Below are 25,448 nucleotides of genomic sequence, written 5' to 3'. Positions count from 1 at the left end.
TTGCATACTGGCTCAGAATCAGCATGCCTAAACGTACCGAGTGTTGGTACGGTATCGAACTAGTATTGTATCGTATCGATAGTTGAGCGATATGGGTCCCAATACCAGTTCAGCCTACCTTGCACTCAAATCTCTCAGTTCCATAGTCGTATATAAGGTCGATTTCCATGACTTCGTCAATCCCCTATACCTCGTTGATACCAAAATAAACTACACTATGATTTTTTAGCGATAATCATAAATATCCAGCCTTTTCATTACTTTTTAGGGTTGGCACACTACAATCTACAAATAAATCTCAAATTTATACCATATTTTCATAGCCTGGAACATTATGAGGGTGAGCTTTGGCGCAATGCTAAGGTTATTTCATTGGAACATAGGTGTTATGGGATTGCAACATGGAAACAATATCTTCGCATGGGGGGTAAGATTGCGTACATCTAACTCTTTGGACAATGTACAACTAACTTTCCAGACTCTACAGTGGTGGGGGCCTCATGCATTGGGTCGCCTTTGTCTTTCATTGTCTGGAACATTGTATATACTTCTAGTGAAACCATCATGTACATTGTTTTCCTTATACAATTTTTGAGCATCAATTCAATTTTTGTGCCTATAATCCTTCCCCCAATTTCTTTGGTCATTAAATTACTTGTTTAGGTTATTTTGTAAGACCTTAGGCCAAGTAGAAAGAACATTGCAAGAGCTTGGTTTTTATTTGGTAAATTCTGTAACAAAGTTAGCAATACTAGTATTGTGATTCATGTCCATCAGATGCTGGGTCGGTATGGTACGATGCAGTACTATTCTGACGTACGGTATGCACTGCCTTGCTAATCAAGTGTTGCTATTGTCAAATCTAGAGAGAGGGGAAGGGAGGGGGCATGTACCCGGAGGTAGCGACCTAGAGAGGGATGCTAGAGAGGCAACACTAGAGGAAGTGGTGGCAACGAAGGTGTTGGGGTCATGGAGGGCAATAAGCAATGTTGACGAAGGGTTTAGGGGTCTTGGAGGTTTGTAATGGAAGACGTTGAGGTTTGAGGAGAGAGGGAGGTAGTGGGAGAGTGAGGCACTTGATTGAGGCGATCGGTGATGGTGGTTGAGGACGATCAACAAGAGGGTCATGGGAGATCGAAGAAAGAGAAGCGAGGAGATAAACGCGCGCACGTGAGAGAGAGATCAAGATTGAGGGGTAACGGGGGACTTCATATAGGTGTGGTTGGTTTGACTCAGGTAAATCGGGTCAATATTGCCCGTGACTGGGTAGTACTAATCAGTTCGGCCCATTACAACCTACCTCCTCCATTTTGAAAGCTCAATTTGTCCTGGTTCTGGGCTGATTCGATTCAGTACATCCTAATTGACCAGTTTGGGATGATTCGACAATATTTGTTTTATGGAAAGGCCTTAGGCGAAGTGGAAGAAATGTTTCATGTGCGTGGCTTTTGTTTTGTGAAAGGAAAAGAAAAAAGAGTGGAGCCGAGTTTGATGTGATTTTTTTCATATGATCTACTTTGTTCCTTTCCCTGGTGAGGTACTAAAGTGCCTGGAAACCTAACAACCAATGTCAAAACCTAGGTAGCCCACCTACTTCTGTCTTTATCCTTCCAATGCACTTGATATAGCAATGCACATTTTCTGAACTCTGAGTGCAGTCGCCATGATGAGTTCTTTTCGTAAACCCTTTAAAGCCAAAAAGCTCCTTCCTTATTGTCTCCCAATCTGAGATTCGAGCTATAGCTGTCATACCTCATCCCTAGAAACCTAAGAAGAGCTGTTCATCCTCTACTTTTTGAAATTGTAAATACATTTGGATCTATAATGTGCCCCAACAGCAGGACAACAAATTGTTAAATTCATGTAAACTCCTAGTCATTCTCTGGTTCACCATTACATTTATGACCATCTCCAGTAAGGTTCGCCGTCTCGGTATCGGACCTCGTACTGGTACCACACTAGCACAGTGTCGGTATGGTACGATATGAAATTTTTTTGGCGTATCGAGTGTTGGTACGCCACCCGTATCGGATATCAATATCGAACCGGTATGGTATGGTACGTCCTGTACCATCCAGTTCGGGACGGTATGACATACCTTAGTCTCTAGTTTGTTCTGCATCATTGAAGTTCTTTGGGGGGCTGACCCCCAAAATCACTTTCTCTCATGAACTTGTAAATTTATAGATTCCTTACAGCTGCCTCCATAGTCAATAGAGGAAACAGGTTTAGAAAAGCAAGCTCCAAATGAGTGGTCATACTACTACTTATCCTTTCAAAACTTAATTTTCCCAATTGTACAATTGGACTCCTTAAAACACCCAAAATATGATAATGATATAATTTGTCCCCCTGCTTGCGTTGTTAAAGTAAGTTCCAGTTAGTCAGTTACCCCTGTCTTGGTACATCTTATGACATCTGTCAGTAATAACATCTCTCTAGAAAAACCTAACCTTTCTAACAAGGTCCCACAATTGTTCTTGAAACCTTCAACACTGACCCACTCTCTTCCAATTTTTACTAACAGACGCCAGTGAACGAAGTCATAGACCCAAATTCTAACATAGGATCAAATGGTGAATGAATTGCAGTGACTGGAGTGCTAAAAAGGAAAGGAAGTCCTAGGGTTTAGGCTCACTTTCATACTCTTGCTGTCCAGTTTCAAAAAGCAGGACCAGAAGTTGAAAGTCAAAAGATGGCTAGCAGAAAATTAGTGATTTAGGCATGCTTTAATTATTAGAGGATTTTGATAGATGAGAAATAAAAGCTTCATGTTAATCTTCTGAAACAGTTCAGTATTAACCTTACACAGAATTCCAGAGAGCAGTGAAATAGTATGAGGACTTAAATAATAGGTTGAAGCACATAATTGAGAATGATTCTAACTGCATGCACAAAATAAAAAAAGGGAAGAAAATTGAAAGAAAGTGACAGCTGGAAGTAAAATGTTAGTCTTCTTTGAGTGGCTGTGCACAGGTTTTGTGAATGGGATCCTGATTGCAGATCTTCAGAAATAAGATAGGAAAGAAAATTTCAGTAATATTTTTAAAGTCTGAAATTGAATTCCATGTGTTAGTGATTACCAGTTGAAGCATTTTAACTAATAAAATTTATTTATAAATAAGATTGTTGATGAAATAAATACAACAATATGATCTATTTGAAGCACAGGAGAAGTAAAGAAATATAAATATACTACGGATTTGCTGTATAAAGAAGAAAGATATTAAGAGGGAGGAGAGTAAAAGTAGAGAGAAAGAGAGACCTTGACTAAAAGGTTTCTTTTATTTGTAACCAGGATAAATTTTCGACTGGCCTCGCTGGATTCTTGTACTCTCAATCAATCCTCTATTAGATTCCTACTTTTAGTCTTTTAGGACTGCCACATACAGATGTAGAAACATATCCCCTCAAAACCTCAGTAACTGACAACTTGGTTTGATCCTTACCAGGACTATTAACAGGCAACGGTTGTTATATCATGCACTCTTCATGTTACATAATGGGAAAAGTCAAAATACCCTAGAAAACTGTTTGAAAAATAAAAATTAAAACCATAAGCTATTTGATCAGCGGTAAAAATTGAGGCTGTTGGATGAAAGTGCAGTCATGTTTCTCTTCAAGGATATTCATTGCTTAGTTGCCAGAAGCAGGAGTGGATGCAGGTCTTGGAAAGTAGGTCTCGATCTCTCTCTCAAAAAAGAAAAAAAAGGAACAAACACATGCTCAGGAAGCAGGGTGGGGACCAGTTCTTAGAAGTGGGCAGTCACCCTAAGTAGAAGTTTCTAGTTGCTCCATTGAGTCAGAGCGGGGCCCTAATATGCCTTGCATGCTGTTGATGTTGCAATCTCAGCCCTTCGTCACTTATAAAATGATGAAGATGTCTGCAGGGTAGAGATTTGTTCCCATTATGAGCAGTCCTCTATTTCTGCTACATCAAGTACTCTCTTAACCATAAAATGTAAACTCCTTTGAATGCTTGCGATGTATGTGGAGATAGAAGAAAGTAGGACTAGTTGTAGATGTTTAATCTGTTTAATCGTATTAACTTTGGCTTGTCAAGCTACATGTAATTAGACTCATGGCCCAATGGTGTATACAATCTTATCATTGTCTGGGACATGCATGACATGTAAGCTGGCCTTTTTATCTTATAGTCTACAATGTTTGAGACATTAATGATATAAGGTACATATATTCCTTGATTATTGATTACCGTGGAGCATGGTATGCTGTACCGATCGGTACAGGTCGGTACCGGACGTACCATACCCGTACCGATGGATACCGGTATCGGTACGCCAGTGTCGGTACGCCTGACGTACGCGTACCGTACCGTACCGACATTCGGTACGCTTATGCTAGTGCGGCACCGGTACGGGGTTTGGTACCGGTACGGCGAACCTTGCCGTGGAGTCTGTACATGTGTTTGTGCCTCAATTGATTTGTTCTTTTTTTCTTATTACTGTAGGGAAGTCATATATCATCTCATAAAACTGGTATTTATAAATTAATGTTTTTGAGAAAACAACAGAAATAGCCATCCGAGTATTTATATTTGTATAAAAATCTTTGCTCTATAGATACACAGCTGCTTTACTTAAAATTGTTCTAGGTTTCTATTAAGGGCAATTTTTGTATGCAGAATGAGAATAACTACTGTTCTATATTAGAAGGAACTAGAGGAACTATGTGTGAGCACGTTAGTAAGAAGTGAGGTTTGTCAATGGGATGCAAATTTGAGCAAGCCAGTTTTACTAAATTATTGAGGCATCCTGTATGAGGGCTATTGTTTATTTATTTATTTTTTAATGTTTTGTACAAAGATTGCATTATTTGCTCTTTGAGGAGTCTTGGATCCGAATATGCATGTAATGGTACTTCATTGATGGGGTGCACTGAACCATGAAATATATTTTTGCTTGACTCTTTCTCTCTCTCTCTCTATCACCATGTGTGTGTGATCTCATACTCTTATGGATGTAAATCATCCTTCATTGTTCTACAGAAAAGCATCACAGGTTTCTGGTTGAAAGTGCACTTTAAAAGAAAAGATATTAATGTAGCCTTGCCCTTCATTTATCAATTCTTATTTTCTAAAATCAGTTTCATGCGCAATAATCTTGATACTACTTTTTTTTAAGAATTACTTTTCACCCATTTGGTATTTTTGTAGAGTTCTCAGAAGCCTTGAGGGAAATGGGCACTTGTCTACTTGACAAAACTGCATTAAATGATGATGAAGAAAGTGGTGAGTGCATCTATATTTCTTTCCTTATCACTTCTGGTGCATAATTAAAGTTACCAGTCTAATTTGAGCAAATCACCGAGTCATCCCCAATGGTATTCTAAAAGTGTTTTGTGTCCTAGAAAAACTGAACATCTATATGATCATCTTCTTCACCTAATATTCATGGAGGCATATGATGTTACTGATGTAGTAATGTTTGTTTGAACTTAGTCAACTTGATGGTTTAATAGAGAGATAGGTCTTTGCAATTTAACTTGAAGCTTTTTTGCTGCCATCTGAACTATTAGATAAAGTTAATGTTCATTGTGACCAACTTTCACCACCCATTGTGAACATTCAACTCTCTCATGGGTAATTGCAGGGTGGGGTTTGGGGGGGCGGGGAGATCTTGGGAAACCTGATTTCAATTCCCAGAGCATTCTGTTCTGTATTACTCTTCTCTTCACATGGGAAGGCCAAAATACGACCATCTCCAAAACAGTCATCAACGCCCCTCTCATCTTTTTCTGTAATCATGACCTTCCATATTCTTTTTCATGCGCATTTCACATGCTGATTGCTGGTAACCTTCAGCCCTGCACCAACAATTTGGGGTCAGCTTTATTGGTTCTTGCTCACCAAGCATCCCTACTTATGGCCAACCTTCTTTATTTTTTTGAGAAATAGCAGCACCTTTGATGTTATTTTAAGCTTTTCCATATGTTTATCAGAAACTCCATGCATGTCATGTTAGGTCTTCCCTTTCTTTTCCTACATCCTTTAACAGTGCCCTCTTTACTGGAGGCTTCATAGATCTCTGTTCCTGTATCATCTCAACTATTTCTCTATTAAATTGTCCTTAATTTTTGCAACTTCTACAGTTCCTCTAATATATTCATTTCTAACTCTATTTTTTTTTTCAGTTTTAGCTTTTATTTGTCTTAACATCCTTGTTGTTGCTACATTTGATTTGTGCACTTAGACTCTCTTCTTTGCTGGACATTCTGAGTCGTACAACATTGCGTTTCTTATTTTTGTTCTATAAAAAATGCCCCTTTAAGTCACCAAGTTATGTGTTGATTATGTGATACCTCAAAAGCATCTCTCTATTCATCCACCAACTCTTTATCCATTATATTTGACTTCATCTATCTCCTTGTTATCATTTAATTTTGTTCTTTTCCGATCAATCAACACTATATCGTATGCACATAACACATACTATTATCTTCATCGACATGAGTAGTGAGATCATTTATAATCAATTAAAAAGATATGGTCAAGACCATCTAATCTCTAACATATAGACCTTTGCAAGGCTTGCAGAGGTCTTTTCTACTTCAGGAAGAAGCTATGTAATTTATATTTATTAATGCTGGTAAAGTATATTGCCATTAATTAATCTTGTTATATCATTTGTTAAAAATCTTTATGCAGTTATCATTTGCATTTGTTAATGCATGCAGGTCATGTTTTATTACTGCTGGGGAAAGTGCAGTTTGAACTTCAGAAACTTGTAGATAGCTATGTGAGTTTTCATTGCTGTGCTGAGAAAGCATAACATAATTAGTCCTTCCAACAATGTTTTCACATCAGCAATGCAATAATTTTTATCTATATTTCATTCTCAGCGTGTGCATATTATTAAGACCATCACAACCCCATCAGAGTCTCTTCTGAAGGAACTTCAAACAGTAGAGGTCTGCTCTATTTTACTTTCCTTTTATAGTATCACATAAATGACTGATTATTTTAGTAGATTTTGAAATGTTTTATGTTGTTAGTACATTAGTGGCTTAGTTGTTCATTTAGTATGTTGTACCAGTACAAATAGATACATGTGGGCATTAAACTGGTCATTAAAATTTGATTAAGATGTTGAGCTGATATTCGAAAAATCCTTCACAATTACTTGGTTTTATATAATGAATGTCCAGGAAAGTCAATAGCATAATTTTAATAATTAAAAGATTTCTTGTTGATGTTGTTGGTACTAAATATTAATATAATGACCCTTCGTCGATATATTTCAGAAAACTTCTAGCACGTATTCGATGGAACTTGACATTGGTGGGAAGTGTTCATGTCTTTTTTATAAGATTAACTTTTGCAATTGGATCTTAATACTAGGAATGTGTACAGAAACAATTTCGGAGCAAGAGTGGGGAAGCAATAATCACAAAAATAAAATTAGGAAGAAGGTGTGCATAGAAAGTGTTTATAAAGAATTCTATACAACACGTATAGAATAACTTGAAACCACTAATGTTGGTTGTATTTCTTGAGATACGTGAAATTTAGGAATAAAAAGTTCAAAGAATATGTAGCAACCCATCAAGCTTAACTTAGTAAAGTATGCCGTTGAAGTATTTGCTTGACAGAAAAGTTCGATGTAAGCATCTAGAATCAAATATAGCTTGTAATGTAGAATATTCCAGGCCATATTGTTAAAGGTTTGGTTTAGGCTTAAGACATACAAGGCACCAATGCAGTGCCTCATGCTAGTCATGGTGAGGCATCTTGAAAGAGGCACCCAAAAGGCACACAACACATGCGCCTCGCTTAGCCCCAAGGAACTCAAAAATCATGCCTTCAAGGGATGCATTATTGGCTGATTTTTTGGAGAAGAGGCCTTTGAGTGTGAAGAGGCAATCTAGAAAAAAAGCCACTCCATGAAAAGAGGGAAGAGCAGAGAAGGATTGGTGTTATGCAGCCTTCATTATCTTTCATTGAGAAGGCCTCTTGTCATTGTCTTCTATGATTTATTAGATGCAGGGACTTCATCTCCCTTCTATCTCTTGAAAGAGGGGGCTTATCACCCCTAGTCCCTGATTTCTAGAAGCTAAAAGAAGAGAAGAAGAAGAAAAGAAGATAGAGGAGTAGAAAAGGAGAAAATATTTGGTGGCCTTGTCTCTGGTCTCCCTCTAGGGGTGCAATCGAGCTGAGCTGAGTCGAGTAGCTAGAGGCTCGAGCTCGACTTGATTCAAAACACTTGGGCTTGAAACTCGACTCGAAATCAATCGAGCCTAAATACCTAAAGCTCGAACTCAACTCGATCAAAAAAAGCAATACTCGACATCGACTCGACCCGACTCGACTCGAATATCAACTAAGTTATATTCGAGCTCGAGTTCGAGCTTTGTTCATAATTAAAAACTATAATTAAGCAAATTATAACATAATATTATGTTTTAAAATATTAAACTAGTAATATATATAAATAAAATATATTATTATATATATACTCGATTAGGCTTGCGAGCTTTCGAGTTGAGTGTTTTGCTATTCGAGCTCGGTAATAGTCGAGTTGAGTTGAGCTTGGAATCGAGTTGACCTTGTGCAGCTCGCCAAGCTCCTCGACTAATTTGCACCCTATCCGCCCCTAGGGGGTTTGCTGATAAATGATAAAAAATGATAGTGTTCTTATGGACATTACCGACATACACACATGTAAACACATGCATGAACACACACATATATGTATGCATGTACATATGTATGTTCGTGTGTGTGTGTGTGTATGTATAATACCCTATCAGCTATATGTATAATACCTAGGTTTGACAATTCCTTCTATGTTGAGCTGCATCGCATGCAAAATGAGTATGTCAGCTAATTCCTCACAAGTTATCTTTTAGGTTCGTTGTTGTAGTTCATACTTCATAATCATATATGCAAAGAACTAAAACTAAGTTTAGAGTAAAGGAAGTGATCAAGGTTCTTGTCCTCTCTGGAACGATCAGTACTTATCTTTGTCAATTCTTTTTGACTTAATTAATGTTTAGTTGCAAATGAGGTCATGTTGTATCTTTTAATGAGTATAATAGTTTATAATTATTAGAATGCATTTCTTGTTTACAAGTTTCGTTAAAGAAAATACCAAATAATATGTTTTCCAAGCAACCCTTGTTGTTACCATCTTCATAATGTTTATATTGCTGCTCATCATGTGTTTGTCTTTCATGCTAATTTGTGGATTCCATGGGGTCCACATGTAATAAACCAATCATAGAACTACCTTGGGTATGTTTCTCAATTTTTCATTATTTTAATATCAAGTTTTCTGGTAGTATGCTAATTGAAGTTGAAGGCTTAGCTCCTAGCGTGGTTGTATGATCATGATCATGTAATTGGCAAATTTGCATGTGTAATACAAATCCCACTGGCAACAACTATCTAGACTGATGCTTTTCCAATGTAAACAATTATGTTCATTTGGGCCGTCATGCCTCAAATCCGGAACATGATATGGTCGTGCTGCCGCGAGGTGTTTCCCACAATAGCACGAAGCTCACCATAGAAAATCTGTATAAAAATTTATCTCATAAAGTACAATAATAAAAGCAGTCCAAAATTTTTCCTTTTATAAAACAAAGAGGTGCGAGTATAGAACATCCAAATCTACCATTTAAATATTCAAAGCAACATAACCCATAATTTCATAGTCATAAATTAAATTTATTATTATCTTGCTACCATGCTTTGAGGCTTATTATCTCAACCACCATTTAGCTTATCCCTCCGAGATCCTAGCAGCCTTATTTGTCTGAAAAGAAAAACAAGAAAAAGAGTGAGCTTTGCAGCTCATTAAATAACTATGCACTACCTTACTGGATCAAGCATAAGTTTTACATGATTTAATGCATCATTTAAAAAATAACTTTTACGGCAAATTAAATCATTTCATCGACATGATTTCATAACAAATTATGACATGAAAATCCAATCATATATGCATAAGTCATTCAAATTCATAAATATGGTTACAAGTGCATAACATAAATATGGTCCTAATTCATTAAACCATTTAGCCATGTAAATAGAGCGTTTCATAATAACCGTATAATAAAATAAGTCATAAAACCAATCATACTGTTGTATATGCATGACTCATGCAAATTTTATAAATAACCATGTCATAGTGTAAAAATAGAGTAAATCCTAAGGTTATCTTATACCCATGATAGGGTTGTAATTGATTGGATATCACAGTCTGCCAATTATTATACTTGTTGGCAGGGCCGTATGCCAACTATTATATGTGCTGGTGGGGTCGTATGCCAACTATTATACTAGCTTGCAGGGCCGTATGTCAGCCATTATATCTACTGGTGGGGCTGTATGCCAGCCATTATACCTACTGATAGGGTCGTATGCCAGCCATTAAACTCGCTAGCGTGGGTCGTATGCCAACTATTATACCTGTTGCCGGGGTCGTACATAGTTATCTGAGAACTTGTGATCTTATTTCTTGAATCATATTTTCTTAAAAATATATTATCTTAAATCATACATGAATAAGACACTAAATAACTTTATAGAGTTAGTAATGCATACATAGTCTTTAATAATAAAACCATCATGAAATTATTTACAATAAATCAACTATTTTTATAGAAGTTCATAATTCATAAGTAGGCCATATGTATCATTTTTATAGCAAAATGCAATTTTTTACGGCCGAAGGGGGGTAAGAATATCCTATAAAGATAGGAAGGGGAGGGGGTTCGGGGGAGGGGAAACCTTCCCTTCCCCTGATATCCCTAACCCTTGGAAGGGGAGGGGGTTCGGGAGAGGGAAAACCTTCCCTTCCCCAGAAATCTTTAAAGTTTTCCGAACCTAAGTTTGCGAGGTTCGGGTTCCATACAGTGTTTTGTTGTATCCGTATGGAGCCAGTATCGGTCGATCGCGTTGGGACACCACCCCGTTGGGTCATCGATTTGGTGGGAGTAGTTCTACTTCTCTTTTCCTACGGCACAGCAATTGGCCTACCGAATTTTACCTAACCCAACATATCTCTGCCTTCTTGTATGTATCAATTCTGGATCTCTAAACCTTTTGATTCACTAAGAAATGTTTGGTTAAATGAATGTAGGAGAAAATGGTTTAGAGATTTCCAGTCGGTAAATCCTGAGACTAGTTTACTTCAGACTTGTCCGGCTAGTCTAGGGCCCTAAACCTGGCGGAGAACTACTTCAGCAATAATAAATCCTAATCCATCAGTGCCGTAGATAAATGGGTCATTAGAAGGATTTACTCGGTAAAGCTTTTTCAACTAGGTGATACATGTTCAGAGATTATTTTATGTTAAAAGTCATCCGATAAAAGTTTGACTTTAAGGCAGATATAATCGGATCAAATTTAACCCACTTTAAAACTCATTTTTATAGAGAAAATCCACGCTTCAAAAAAGAAGTGAAGTGAGGCTTTCCAAGCCGAACGAAACGAAGACTTTCCATAAATTGTAGCCTACCGTATGGGTGGTCTATCAAGACGATAACATATCCCCCAAATAGTGGCTTAGAATTGAAATGCAAATATAGCAAAAAACCATTAATGAAAATCATTTAGAAATCATTCACACAAAAGTATCCATGAAATAATGCTATTTGACATAAAAGCATGAATCATTTCACAATCATATGCTTGATCCTAAATTTTAAGAAAGTATAGAGCTAATCTTGTCAATATAATTTATGTTTTCATACTTCATATAAATTGAACTTGATCAGTGATTCAAAAATTAGTAAGGTTTGTGTCAGGGTCTGTTACCTTTGTTCATCCAAAAATCTTAAAGTTCAATTATACAAATCAGCTACACCTATTTAAAAGCATTTTAAAACAATATTAACTCAAATTTAACTATTTTAAAATCTAAATACAAAATAAGAAATTCTTAGGGGATCAAAGTGAATTGGGTCGAGCTTCACACCTGAATTGGGTTGGAGGAAGGGAAGACTAGTGAGGCTATCTTGCTAGCATCGATCTAAGACCCTCTATCGAGGTTGATGCGAGGGTACACAGAGAAGGGAACAAGTAGAGGATGCGATCTATTATTTTATTTTGTTTTTTCTTCCCATTTTCTCTCTCCTCTTGCTTTTTTTCTTTTTTTTTTTGCATAATAGGAGGGCATGTGCCCGCCCCTCTCTAGAATGGAGGAAGAGGAGAAAGGGCACGATGGCTCGGTGGTGGCTGTGGCCGGCGAGGGCACTACCCATGGACGCATAAGTAATGGGGTGGGCGGCCACTCGGCAAATGGTGAGGCCGGCGATAACGACCGGCGCAGAGGGGAGAGGAATTGACAAATCCGAGTTCTAGTCCACTCGCCGGTGGCTGTGTGATGGGGGCTCACGGTCCAAAGCCCCTCACCAAGCCCCTTTCCTTGCGCTCCTCGCGTGTGCCTTTGAAAACGATGATGATGGACCGATTGTAGGCAACGCCCGGTGGAATAACTCAAGAAGAGGATCAACAATGAAAGCAAACTTGGTTTATATTCCACTAACTTGAATAACGAAGAACAATAATAAAGAAAGCAAAAGAAATCTAGAAAGAGATTGAAGAGATCCCTTCCTAGCCCAATCTAGTGGAGATTGATGGATCTACCACTAGCCCAAGTCCTAGAACACAAGATCTAAGACCGAATTCGGCACAAACGCCGCCCAAGCCTTACGGCCGACATAACAACATGACTCTAGAAGAACTCTTGATGCCTTTCAATGGTCTTTTACATCTCTTTTTATAGCCTAAGCCCTAGACAAAACATGGCACTTTGTCTTCACATGGATCCAAGGCTTTTCCACCGTTGATTGGCATGAGATGGATGGCTAAAGATCACCCAAGAAGGGCCCTCCCACGGCTGAACTTTGGCTTGCTTTTTGGCCATTGGATGGAAAGGGATGGAGGGTGGGATCTGCATGGGTTCCGCGGACCGGACGCACGGGACGCGTGTCCCGGTTGACCGGGTCGCGCGTCCCGGCTGGGCGTGTCCCAGTCCGGGCGGGACTGGGACTGGGCGCGCGCCAGGCTGGCGGGCGCGCACGGGCGCGCGCGGGCGCTGGCGCACGGGCGGGCGCGGGCGCGGACGCGCGGGCGGGCGCGGGCGCGCGGGCTGGCGCGGGCGCGCGGGCTGGCGCACGGGCGGGCGCGGGCGGTCGGCCTGCTGGGCGTGCTGGCGGGCAGGCGCGCGCGCACGGCTGGGCGCGGGCCTAGGCGCGCGCCTGGGCGCGCGGGCCTGGGCGTGCGCGCGGGCACTGTGGGCGCGCGCGGGCCTGGGCGTGCGGGCACTGTAGCAGGCGAGGTTCGTCCTGCCGAACCTCGCCGCACTGTAGCTGGCTGCTGGCGGCCTGGCTGTGCGTGGGCACTGTAGCTGGCGAGGTTCTTGGCCAAGAACCTCGCCGCACTGTAGCAAGCGAGGTTGGCTGCGACAGGATTTGGCTGCGGCTTGGCTTTGGCGGGGCGGTGCGCGCGGCTGGTTCGGCCAAGGTTGGGCGTGCTTGGCCAAGGCTTGGGCATGCATGGGCACATGTTTGGCTTGGCCGAGGTTGGGCGTGCTCGGCCACATGAAGGGGCTTGGCCAAGGCTTTCCAAGCAAAGTAGTTGGCCTTGGCTTGACCCCCCGTTGGCCTCCTTGTGGTCCGATGGCCCTCTTTGGTTGGCATGGCTACTTTGGCCCTCAGTTGGTGTGCGATTGTTGCTCCTCTTGCGGCGTGGCTTGCGGGGGTCCTCAACACTGTGGCTCCGGCAAGGGGAAAGCACCGACATGGGGGAGAGGCTGAGGGCCTCTGCAACGAACGCCGACGTCGGAGATGATTGGAAAGAGGGAAAACAATGGTTGGTTCGTAAATAGGGGCAAAGGCTATTTTCCGGCAATCTTTTGTCGGATTCTAGCCAATAGAGGGAAGATCAAGAAGAGGGATGATAGGGGAGAAGACTAGGGGTTGATGCCTTGCTCCAACGAGCGCTACAACCATGGATCCGGTGGCCAAAAATGGGGCACAACGAGCTCAAGCGGAGAAAAGAAGAGGGAAGGGAAGAAGAGGAGAAGAGAGTGGGAGAGGAAGAAGGTCACTGTGGAGGGAGTTTGAGAGAGAGGGAGAGAGAGTAGAAGGAATTTGTCATGGTAGCCATGGACAATGGGGAATAGGAAGAAATAGGGAAGGAGGAGACGACAATTTCGCCTCTTCCACGATTGCCGGCAAGACTAGGAAAGGAAAGGGAGGGCACAGAATCGTCAATTCTAGCCGGCCCTTCACTCTCTCGCATGAGATTTCTGGCCAGGCTGTTGGCTTCGACAACCTAGTTTCCACCCCAAGCAACCCAAGTCCACTCTACTTGGCTAAGTCGAGTCACCGGGTCTTACAAGAGCGATCTTGTCTCTCTGGCAGACTTGTGTTTCATGATGCTTAAAGTAACATATGCATTTATCCATTGCAAAGCATTAGAATTTCATTATACAACTTCAAACAATGAAATCTTGGCCCATTTTATACCAACACAACAATAATCCTTGCATGAAGAAATCATTTAATACATAAAAACTTTTGTGTCATAATGTTAGATAAAGGTTTTATTGACTTGGAGTTTTGACAAATTGAGCTTACCTGTGCTAGGCCTAGCTCAAGCTCTACTAAACTTAAGCTGCTCGTGAACAGCTCATTTAAGAAATATAGTGAGTGTCTAAGGTCCTTCAATGCTTTCACATATATTATTCGAACTAATTATTATCCTTATTTTTTTCAATATTGTAGTTGAAATACATACTTTTATATGTAAATTATATTACTCGAATAATTAGAAATAGTTTTCATTAATGATGACTAAATATTTGATATATTAATTATTTATTTATTCATCTGTTTCAATTTTAATCAAGCCAATCTCGGTAAGGCCAAACCTACTAATGAAGCAAACCAAATTTGAGCAAATTCAAGCTGAATATGAAGCAGCTCACTTGTTTGACGACCCTATTTTTGACCCCTGGTTGGTGCATGGTAAATGCACATTATTTCTCACCGTTGTCTGTAATCTGCTGCTAAAGCTAGCTGGATAAGTTTAGCATGTAAATTCTATTTCTTTGATATAATGATTTCTCTTTCTTGCTCTCAAGGAATTAGTGACTTCTTTGTCCTTCCAAACCTTTACCTTTCATGACATACAAATCCTAGAGGTACTGCAACACTTACAATTACTTGTTGGTTATTGAAAGAGGCTGACTATCTTTATCTTAAAATATTAGAAATTTTTTAGTATAATTATGTATATAAAAATCATATCAGCATCAGATCCAAGATCTGTAATTCCATTATATCTGGACTGGAGTCATATCCACTTTTCATTCTTTTATAGACCACAATCTTGGCACCTCATCAATCCAAAGTGCAGCTATCAGTGGATTTATTTCCCAGCAGTAATTTTCAATTCTCAAACCTAAGTTAGATCTGAATTGGTTCCCAGGTCTAAAATAACAACCAAGCCCCAACTGAACAGAAAGTGGGGGACGAGGAAGAGCCTAAACTTATTCTAGACCTTTTCCCTCCTTTTGCCCTTATGCAGCATTGTTGGTGCATGAGTCTAGGTATGTGGCGCAGCAAAAGGAGAAAAAGGAGATTCTAAGGATACATCAAATATTTCAAAACATATTGTAGAAAAGAAAACATTGAGTGATATTATTTGTTAACGTTCTTGCAATCTATGTGTTTCTTGTCCAAAGTTATTAATGGCTTGAGGATTTTAAAAAGGTAATATTTTTCTAAGTTATTTTAATACCTATACTTTAATCAGCCTTTAACAAAGGACAAAATCACACTCTTTGCATTATTATAATGGGCTGAACTCATTGTTGGAGTCCAACTCTACCAATTTTTTAGAAGCTGCAACTAAAATAATTGAAGAGTATCCAAGTGAATGATGCATATTTGATTCAGATAAATTTCTGTCATGGATCTAGGGGATGGAAGCGAACGTCCATGTAACACAGCCTTCAAATAGTAACGATTCCTACATATATAAACAAATATTCATGGTCGAGAAAAACTATTCTTATATGATCATGTTCAAGGAGTTACTTTTTGACATGATTTTTTCCAACCATAATACGTAAAGAAGCTTTAATTTATTGCATAAAACTAGATTACCATCAAGTTTCGACAACTAACTAGAGTTAGTAATAGTTACACCTCTTAGAAGAAGAGCCTTATAATTTCCCCTTTGTTATTAGCTTCCTGTTACCTGCCAAGTCGTTATTAAAACTTCTCATTCCCCCTCCTCTACTTGTCATGTATAATCATCATTTCTGGTAGCAAAGTGTCTCTCCATCCAGATAAATCTCCACAGATATCCTAGTTCAAGTTCAATAGATTTTCTTTTGATATGTCTATTTTTTTTCTATATTTCTATTAATATCCAGGTCCTTTGTGTGATTAGTTCTGTTTAAATATCTTCGATAGTTTAAAATTCATGTTGGGGGACACTATTTATTCTTAACATAACATGATTGCTTCTGTTCAAGAAGGCATGATAACCTTTTAATGAGCCTGTTTGCCAGTGCAGGAGATGAAACGCCAGTGTGATGATAAAAGGTATGGAATTGATACGATTTAGCAATAATGTTTCTCCTACAATAGAAAGGATGCTGTTAAGTTTGGTATATCTCTTGCAGAGATATGTATAAGTTCATGCTAGCGGCACAAAGAGAAAAAGGAAGGTCAAAAAATGCCAATGGTGAAAGTTTTTCTCCACAGCAGTTGCAAGCAGCTCAAGAAGATTATCAACAAGAGGCAACCCTTTTTGTTTTTCGCTTAAAATCATTAAAGCAAGGGCAGTCCCGAAGTCTTTTGACACAGGCTGCTCGTCACCATGCTGCACAGGTTGTTTTGACTTTCAGATGCTAAAAATATCTTTTGCCTGATGGGGAACTGATGTAGAATTTTTCCTGATTTTCCTGTTGTGAATTAGTTAAATTTCTTTAGGAAAGGAGTAAGGTCTCTTGAGGTGGTTGAGCCACATGTCAAAGCAATAGCTGAACAACACCATATTGATTATCAGTTCAGTGGACTTGAGGATGACACAGAGGACGACGATGATGATGATGCAGATGAAAATAATTATGATGGTAATGATGATGATGAGTTGAGTTTTGCCTATGGACAAAATAACCATGGTCAAGGTCATTCTGTATATAGAAACTCAACGGAGGTGAGAAGATACCTGGTTAGTCCAGGGTCTCATCTAGTTATTGCGCCAATGCATGTATCTGTTTTCTTAGTGTTTATTTCTTATTGTAGTCTACTCCAAACCTTGCATGACTGACTTGAGCTAGACAGTCTTTGCTTAGATATATGTCTGCGTGCGTGCGTGTGTTTGTTTACATTATATATAGGTTTCTTTTTTTTTTTTTTGGAAGAGGGCGTGCACGCGCACACACGGAGAGACAAAGTCCAATTGTATTAGTGCAAGATGCATGATAAATTGTATATTTATAACCCACACCATTAATTGTGATTACAACCTGTAATTTCCCTGAAAACCAAAATCAGATGTTTTGGAGATTTGCTGTTCGAATGTCAACTGGACCCAAAATTGATTGTACCAATATAACTAATGTGTGAAGATGGATGATAAGCCATACAAATGAATAACCCACACCATGAGTCATGATCTAAACATCTTGAAATGCATGCATCATAATCCAATGAATATGTTTGCGTCTAAATGATAAACTAGATCATAATTTTTACTATTAAAATTGCTCATCTTAAAACATTTATACTTTTGTTGTTTCACATTTGAAATTGTCTAAGTCATGATTAGCAAAGTAGATTATTAATTTAGATGTCCTTATTGCTTGGAAATAAATGAGAAATAGCATTTGTGACCGAAACGTGCACCATGGAAAAAAAATAGCTCTTGCTAGGTATACATTTTAATGACTGGGGCCCCATGTAATATGACACAATTGGTAGCAGTTACACGCCAGAAAATATTGAATGAGACATGATGTACTGCTTGAGCTACTTATGACAAGGACACATCCAAATTAATATTCTCTAGCTAGTTCTTGCATTCAGGACTTTTTTCTTTGATCAAGAAAATGTTTGATTTGATCCATCCATGCTTCATTACCTTCTATGTTCTCTTCATGTTGCATTCCATAATTGAATTGGATGCTAAATAAAAAATTCCATGACATATAATTCAGTTGACATTTCTCATCATGCCTCATGAAGAAGCAATTTAAAGAATGAGTATGTTACCCTATGCATTGATTAAATTAGTAATGATTGGGTAGTAAAGAGGGAACATCAGCTTAAGGCAGGCATAGGTGAGATCAAGGTACGTCGTCTCGGTATTGGGTTCCGTACCGGTGCCACACTATCATTGTTAGTACCATAGTCTGCCGAACCGGACCGTAGTGGCCGGTACGGACCGGTCCGGCCTGGAACCGGTATCCGAACAGCATGAGAACCGGTTCCAGTTGTTTTCGGGCCGATACCGACCGATATACGTGTGTACCAGCTGCGTATGGCCTATACCGGTGCGAATCGGCCGGTTTGCACCAGTACCTTTTTTTTTTAATTACAGCACGCGCTGTGGATTTTAAACTACAGTGCGCGCGCTATGGTGTCCGAATGTGTCGGGACAGAGTGCTTCGTGCAGGCGCGGGGCCGCGCTCGCCTGCGATTCCCCGCCCCGCGCATTTCCGCACACGGTTCCACCGCGCGTGGGCACGATTTTCCGTGCTAGGAATCGCCCTGCGCGGGGTTCCCCCGCCGGCGTGGGGCAGTGCGCCAGCGGAGGCGTGAACCAACTCATCCACGCGGGGCAGCGCACGGGTCATAGATGCCACAGAGTGGCATTTATCCGCATGCATCCGCGGACGCATGCGGCACAAATCTAAAAAAAATAATGAAGGCAGGAGACCGGTTCGTACCGGACCGGTTCCGGTACGAACCGGTCCGGTAGGCGACCGGTATGCCTACCGGTACTAGTTCAGCATATCTTGGTCAATACGGTATGGTACGAGTCTAGCTCGGCATACCGAGTGTTGGTACACTTCACGTACCATGTACCGGTATCGAAATCGGTACGGGGCACGATACGACGAACCTTGAATCATTGAAATCAGCATGTTTTTTAGCATGCAGGGGGTAGATTTGAGAAAAAGAGCGGGAGTGAAGAACCGGTTCGAACCAGGTTCCGCTCTGAACCGCCCGGTTTGGACCAGTTCAGGGGCGAGTTTCAAATTTTATAGCCAAACCAACGTAGTCCCACGCTAGTTTGGCTCGGTACAACTCGAACCGCCTTGTTCGACAGACATTGATAGCAACAATAATTTATGAAGCAAGGAAATAATTTTTAGATTATTTATTTTATATATAGTGTAGGTTGGATTTGCTACCCTGATGAAAAGTGCAGCTTTAGCCTAATAGGCTTTTGAAGAGGGAATATCAGCATAAGACAGGGATAATGACATAGTTAAAATAGGTTACTTGAGGTAAATCTGGGTGGTGTTGAGCTGTGAGATAAGCTTAATACTAGCAATAATAATTAATAAAGTGCAGAAAATAATTTTAGATTTTTTTTTTGATATTGTAGGGTTGGCTGAACTGTAGCCCTACTGGAGAGTGCATCTTTAGACTTATAGGTTTTTGAAAGAGGTGAAAAAGACCACGCAAGACTTGTGTGGAAGCATAGAAAGAACACCTCTTATTTCAAGCGACTTGGCCTTGGTTAAATATCTAAGGTATGCTAATGCTATAAAATTTATCCTTCTTTGCTTATTGGATGAGGATAATTGATACCTCATTGCATTATAACAAAATGGAGGAATGAATAGATAAATTATATAGAACTCACATTGTGGTGTCTTTTACAGAATATATTGAATACTAATTTGCTCTTGAGCAATTGAAACTTGATTTTGGTGAGAGCATTACTTGAGTCTTTTACAAGAGAATTTAAATAATAGGGTAGCTACTAGACTTATGTTCTATCTATTTGGTGATAGAAATTACTAGTAGGTTAACAAGTTTACTCTAGGTTCACTGAATTGATATTGGAGGTCGTACCTGTTGGCGACCGGTTTGGTATGACACGGAACCATACCGTGCCAATCCCATACCAAAAACAAGAAGAGGGAGGGGGAGAGGGAGAAAAGGAGAGAGGAAGAAAGAGAGGAGGGGGAGAGAGAGGGAGAGCAAGGAAGGGGGAGGGTCGAGGGCTAAACCCTACCCTTAACTCTAGTGGAGTGAGAGAGAGAGAGAGAGAGAGAGGGAGGGAGGAAAGGGGAGGGCCCGAACCCTAATGCTAGCATAGCGCTCGTGTGAGAGAGAGAGAGAGGGAGATGGAGGAAAGGGGAACTTTCAAGTGGTGGTTGAGAGGGAGCGAGTAGTGTCTAGCATGGCGCCATCGCGAGCACCCGGGTGGGGGGGGTTTTCCCTTCTATTATTTATCAGATACCTTCTTTCATTTTCCTTTACAACAATGTCCAGGTTATAGCCTTTAGATTCCATTATTGGCTTTTAATTTCTTACTTCCATGTTCTATTCTGGTTATATTTCTCAATTAATGGCTATGTTCTTGAAAATGGTCATATGCTTTTAATTAGGTGTGTTTGTATTGATATTTATCATTTATATATTTTTTAATTATGTCCATGTGTGTCATTATTTTCTATTTCCACACTTTTGAATGTTTTAAATATTATAAATTTATAATCACCAAGAACTCCTTTCTTATTATGGGTTGGTGATTGATTAATAGATGCATCTATTCGCACTTATCACTCTCATTTCATAGAACCTAATGCTATTGTTTCTTTGACATTCAGTTAGATCAACTGGACCAAACAAATGCCCCAACATCAACTACTGAAACTGCACAGGTGAAGCTTGGTAGATCCTTTCAATGCAAAGTTGATTGGTTCATATGATTATCTTTGTCAGCATAATTGACATGTCTATACCCTAAAATCAGACTGGCATGGTCTTCTTTGACACATCACCACCTTCCAATTTTAGGAGATTTTAGTTGTCTTCTTGTATAAACCATCTGATATTAATTTCATTTTAGTCATATTTTTTCAACTTTCCCCCCTAAATCTGGTATTTATAGTCTATGCAAATGCATTGCCGCAATTTAATTGTAAGAGGCTGCTTTGGTATTTGTTAGTACAAGTAAACATCATCTGCGCATAAAGCGAAACTCAAGTTCATTTTCATTTAATTTACCTTTTTACTCAAAAGTAATCTTGAACTTCATCCTCAAAGATTAAGGATGTAATTGCCTGCTTTTGATACCTAAATATGTAATTTGGGTTGGCAATCTGGACGGGACAAGTTGAGCTTGGTTTAGGTCAGACTTTGGTTGCGTTAGAAAATGATTATCTTGGACAGAAAACAGGTTCTTGAGAGGATTGAGAAGAAAATAACCCATATCCCTAGGTTAAGTATCGATCCTTACTAGCAAGTATAAGGCATACCATACCATCCAGATATGATACCTATATGGTATAGGGGCTCGATGGATGTCTTATAGATACATGATAATGTTGTGCCCACTCCAATATTATACAATGTGTTATCACAAGGGCATATTGTACCCTACTGACTTGTACTGCTAAGGTATTGGTACAGGGTCTGGTACTATGATATTAACCCTACCACCCACATTACATTTCTTAATTAATATTTTTTTATTTTTAATTTTTAATATAGGCAAGTCTCGTAATTTCATTTTTAATATAGGCAAATGTACATGACTAGGGACAAACATTGCCACCAGATTTGACCCGTCAGCATTTTATTGAGTTACAATAGAATATCAACCATTATGAGGTTTTAATTTGAGCATTCAATTTAGCATTAAAAAAACATTGCTTCTAGAGAGAAATATAAAATGCCTCTAAGTTATATGTTGACTGATCACAATTGCTGGTTCCAAAATCTTCTGGGTTACCTCTTGTTTGTTGTAATGTTGTCAAAGTTCTGCACTAGACCGATCCTGAATGTCTGACATTTCTTCTGGTTTAGGGAACTCCTTGAAAAATTTTATGTGATAATTTAAATACTCCATTATTTCCATTCTCTTGTAGGATTTAAAATTCTTTAATAATAATGAAAGTGATTATTTAGAGACTCCATACCATCATATTTAGCTTATTTCTGTAATTTGAGTCTGTTATTACTTATTATTACATAAGAAATTTCAGTATACTGTTGTTTTATGAACTTAGGAAATTAAGCAATTAATCTAGCATTTTTTTCCTCTTTTGAGATTTATGCCCTATGTTGTTTTGCAGGAAAATATAGACCACAGCCAAGCAGAAACTCCATTCAGTAGGGGGCCTAGGGTTGTTAGCCTATCAGAACCACTTTTAGCAGATAAAAGGTTCGAACCATCTGAAAGGATAAAACAAATGCAGCCTTCATCAACAAGGAAGTTTCACACTTATGTTCTGCCTACACCAGTTGACGTGAAAAGCTCAGATTTAGCAGGGTCAGGTACTTCAGTTTCTGCACCTCGGCTAGAAAGAAAGGATGGCTGGCCAACACAGTTGTGGCATTCCTCACCATTGCGGCCAAACATGCATGTGAAAGAATTCAGAAATGATGAACTGTCAAGCCCTACCAGATTGCGTAAAGCACAGTTGGTACTTAAAGAAAGCAATGCGAATAGTGGTCCCATCAGAATGCCCTCTCCTTTGAATGAAGGGCTTCCGTTGCCACAGGCAAATCTACTCAATGCTTTGGACTCTAACAGGATAAAGAGACAAGCTTACTCGGGTCCATTGACAAGTCAAGCACGGCCAGGCAAGCCCACATTTTCAGTGGATTATCATCTTGCAGCTTCTGCAAAGCCAACACATTTTCCCATGCCTCAGCCATCGACGTCACAAAACATGTCCCCTAGGGCCTCACCTCCTATAGCATCACCAAGAATTAATGAACTTCACGAGCTTCCAAGACCTCCAAACAGTTCAGTGAAATCTGCAAGACCATCTAGTATAATCGGTCATTCAGCTCCTTTAGTATGCAGAGGTCAAGAGCTTTATGCAACAAGTAAAATGCAACTAAATGCATCACAAACAGCATCACCACTACCAACACCACCTGTGGTTATGGCTCGTAGTTTTTCTATACCCTCTAGTAGTCCAGGAACACCATCGCTAGCAATTGCTAAGATGTTGGAGGTTCCTCAAAATCAGAGCAGAACTACAGATGTATCTTCACCTCCTCTGAGACCAATATCTTTGATAAACGTACAGTCCACATCAACAATTTCAGAATCAGTAGCTCAGGCCACAAAAGCAAAGGTATATTAAATCACAAATGTGATAATATTCTATCATTTTAGGGATATGTAATTAGTTTGCTGATTTTTTTATGTAAATCACAAACTAAAAGGACTGCTTGCTAAGTTCTCTGTTATGATGTTTATCTTACTATAAACCCTGCAAATGGTTGGATATAATTTTTCTTTTTGTTGAAGTATCAATCTCTTTAAAAGTGGGCTTAGTTTCTTTTATCTGCTCTCAAAGTAGTTGGTTTGAAGTTAATTTTTGGATGTGATTAACAATATAATAATATTAAAAATGACATACTGACTGCATTCATAGATAGGGAGTTAAATTTGAAGTTTAGTGGTAGTCGTCCCTATTTCATTTCTATCTCCTTGGTTCATATTAATACCTTGTAAGTTATGTATTTACCTATGGATAATGCCAACCAGATCTGCAAGTGCTTTTGGTAGGGCATTACCCCTCCATTAAGGAGCCTCAGATAAAACAGGGATTCTTAATCTCTGATTCCATAGAGAGCCACTTAATTGTAAAGGAACTTTGGAGGCTTCAGCATGGTTGCCAGAATTCATTGATATGCCATAATACATATTCAAATTCAATATTAAGATGTTTATGTTTTTGAAAACATGATCATTTTCTGTCAAAAATATGCTTTCCTTGATGTAGCCTTTTAATACCATGGTTTAAATAATGGCTGTAAGATCTTGTTAGATAAAGGTGGTGATAGTTATTATTAACGATGTTAATTTTCACAATACTTAATATAATTTTCATATTAAAGTTTTATTAAGTATTTTTTAATTTTAACATAGTATTCAAAGTACTATTATTTTAACATAGAAATATATCTAATGTTATCGTATACATTTTTTACTGTCATTAAGTGTTTAATAGCTAATAACGGCTATTGACATTTGAAATCCTGCCATTAATCTTGCTTTACAATATTTGAATTTCCTGTATCTTAAAATCAAATGTTTTAGAACTTAACCTAGTTTTAGTTCAGGTGGTCATAAATGGATGGCCAATTGAGCTAGGTCTAAAAAAATCATGGTGAGCCATATAAATCAAGAATGTGCTGCATTGATTTTGATGTACCCATCTTGAAGTACAAATAGGTATTGATCAGTTCTCTAAAATGGATCTGCAATAATTTAATATTCAAAATAAAGGTCTAGACATGAATTCCAGCAGTAAAATTCATTACTTCTACGCCAGTTGCAGAATATCTGCACACGTGGGAACCTTGTGTTTTTTAGGTGATTTCTTGAGCCTTAGGTTGAATTTTATAAAAAAGAAGTGAAAGAGAGATGGGAGAGAGGAGGAAACAAAAGTTTATTTATTTTTGATAACATTCTATGACACACTCTTTAACTTTCAAAGCTTGAATGAATTCTAAACCACGATCTAACAACTTCCAATGGAAAATTAAAAACATAGAAGAATGAGAGAAGTCTTATTTAGCAAAGACAATTGACTTATTTTTCCTTGTACTTTCCTGTTCTTTCTTCTTCCCCTTCATTTTTCCTTTTCTTTTTCACTTTTTCTTTCCTGCTTTCTTTTTTTTATCCTTCTTCCTCTTTGTTTGCTACTCTTTTCTTGGCCACAACTCCTATCTCCGATCACTTTAGTTGCCTGATACTACCTCATGCCTTATAATAAAGGTTGGTAGCCCCATAATAGACTGCTGAACTTCTAATAATGTTTTATATAAGTTTCAGTTAGGGCTATCAACAAGCGAGCTGTTCATGTGTGACATGCTTTTCGCTTGATGGTATTTGCTCATTCAACTAATGAACAAGCCAAGCTTCAGCCAGTTTTTCAATCCTAAAATATAAATAGGCCAAACACAAGCTTGGCCTAGCTCACTTTATGTCCTTATACATACTGCCCTCGCTTCCTCTAGCCGTGATCCCTCAATTTTTCTCTCCCCAGTGCTATCTCCTACACAGAGTCTTATCTCTGGCCATCGTCTGTCTGCTCCTTCCTGTACACCTTAAACCCAATCCTAGCCTTAAGCTTGCAATAACCAACCTGATAAAGCTGCACTTGAGTTAGATGAACTTCAACAAGTTGAGCTTGGGCTTGGTTCTTCCTGCTTATGTTGAGCTCGAGCTGAGCATGTGCCTGTCAAGCAAA

At 39.1% G+C, this 25,448-nt stretch overlaps 2 protein-coding genes across 11 annotated transcripts in view; one reads left to right on the top strand and one right to left on the bottom strand.

Moving 5' to 3' along the window:
- Positions 1 to 25,448, top strand: part of LOC103715317 (uncharacterized protein At2g33490-like) — a 39,392-nt gene that overhangs the window by 6,846 nt on the left and 7,098 nt on the right. For 4 of the 10 annotated variants that reach the window (XM_088708517.2, XM_026807775.4, XM_088708518.2 and 1 more), the window contains 8 exons: positions 5,177 to 5,251; positions 6,697 to 6,758; positions 6,862 to 6,930; positions 16,559 to 16,587; positions 16,668 to 16,875; positions 16,964 to 17,203; positions 20,838 to 20,891; positions 22,308 to 23,321. In XM_088708517.2, the coding sequence (XP_088564643.2) occupies positions 5,177 to 5,251; positions 6,697 to 6,758; positions 6,862 to 6,930; positions 16,559 to 16,587; positions 16,668 to 16,875; positions 16,964 to 17,203; positions 20,838 to 20,891; positions 22,308 to 23,321 (1,751 nt within the window). Of the gene's footprint in view, positions 1 to 5,176; positions 5,252 to 6,696; positions 6,759 to 6,861; positions 6,931 to 16,520; positions 16,588 to 16,667; positions 16,876 to 16,963; positions 17,219 to 20,837; positions 20,892 to 22,307; positions 23,322 to 25,448 lie in introns of those variants that run through there. The other 6 variants (XM_088708515.2, XM_039129892.3, XM_088708516.2 and 3 more) reach the window with 3 other exon arrangements.
- Positions 9,682 to 25,448, bottom strand: part of LOC103715318 (putative serine/threonine-protein kinase At1g54610) — a 34,164-nt gene continuing 18,397 nt past the window's right edge. Inside the window, exon 8 of the mRNA XM_088708520.2 lies at positions 9,682 to 9,776. The gene's annotated coding sequence lies outside the window, so the exon portion shown is untranslated. The remainder of the gene's footprint in view (positions 9,777 to 25,448) is intronic.

This window comes from Phoenix dactylifera, chromosome 12, assembly GCF_051530095.1.
Source record: "Phoenix dactylifera cultivar Ajwa chromosome 12, Ajwa_hap1_PhDact_Kaust_v1.1, whole genome shotgun sequence".
In the NCBI taxonomy this organism is placed as follows: Eukaryota; Viridiplantae; Streptophyta; class Magnoliopsida; order Arecales; family Arecaceae; genus Phoenix; species Phoenix dactylifera.
The sequence above is the reverse complement of the archived record's forward strand: the minus strand, read 5'-3'. Positions and strand labels throughout refer to the sequence as shown.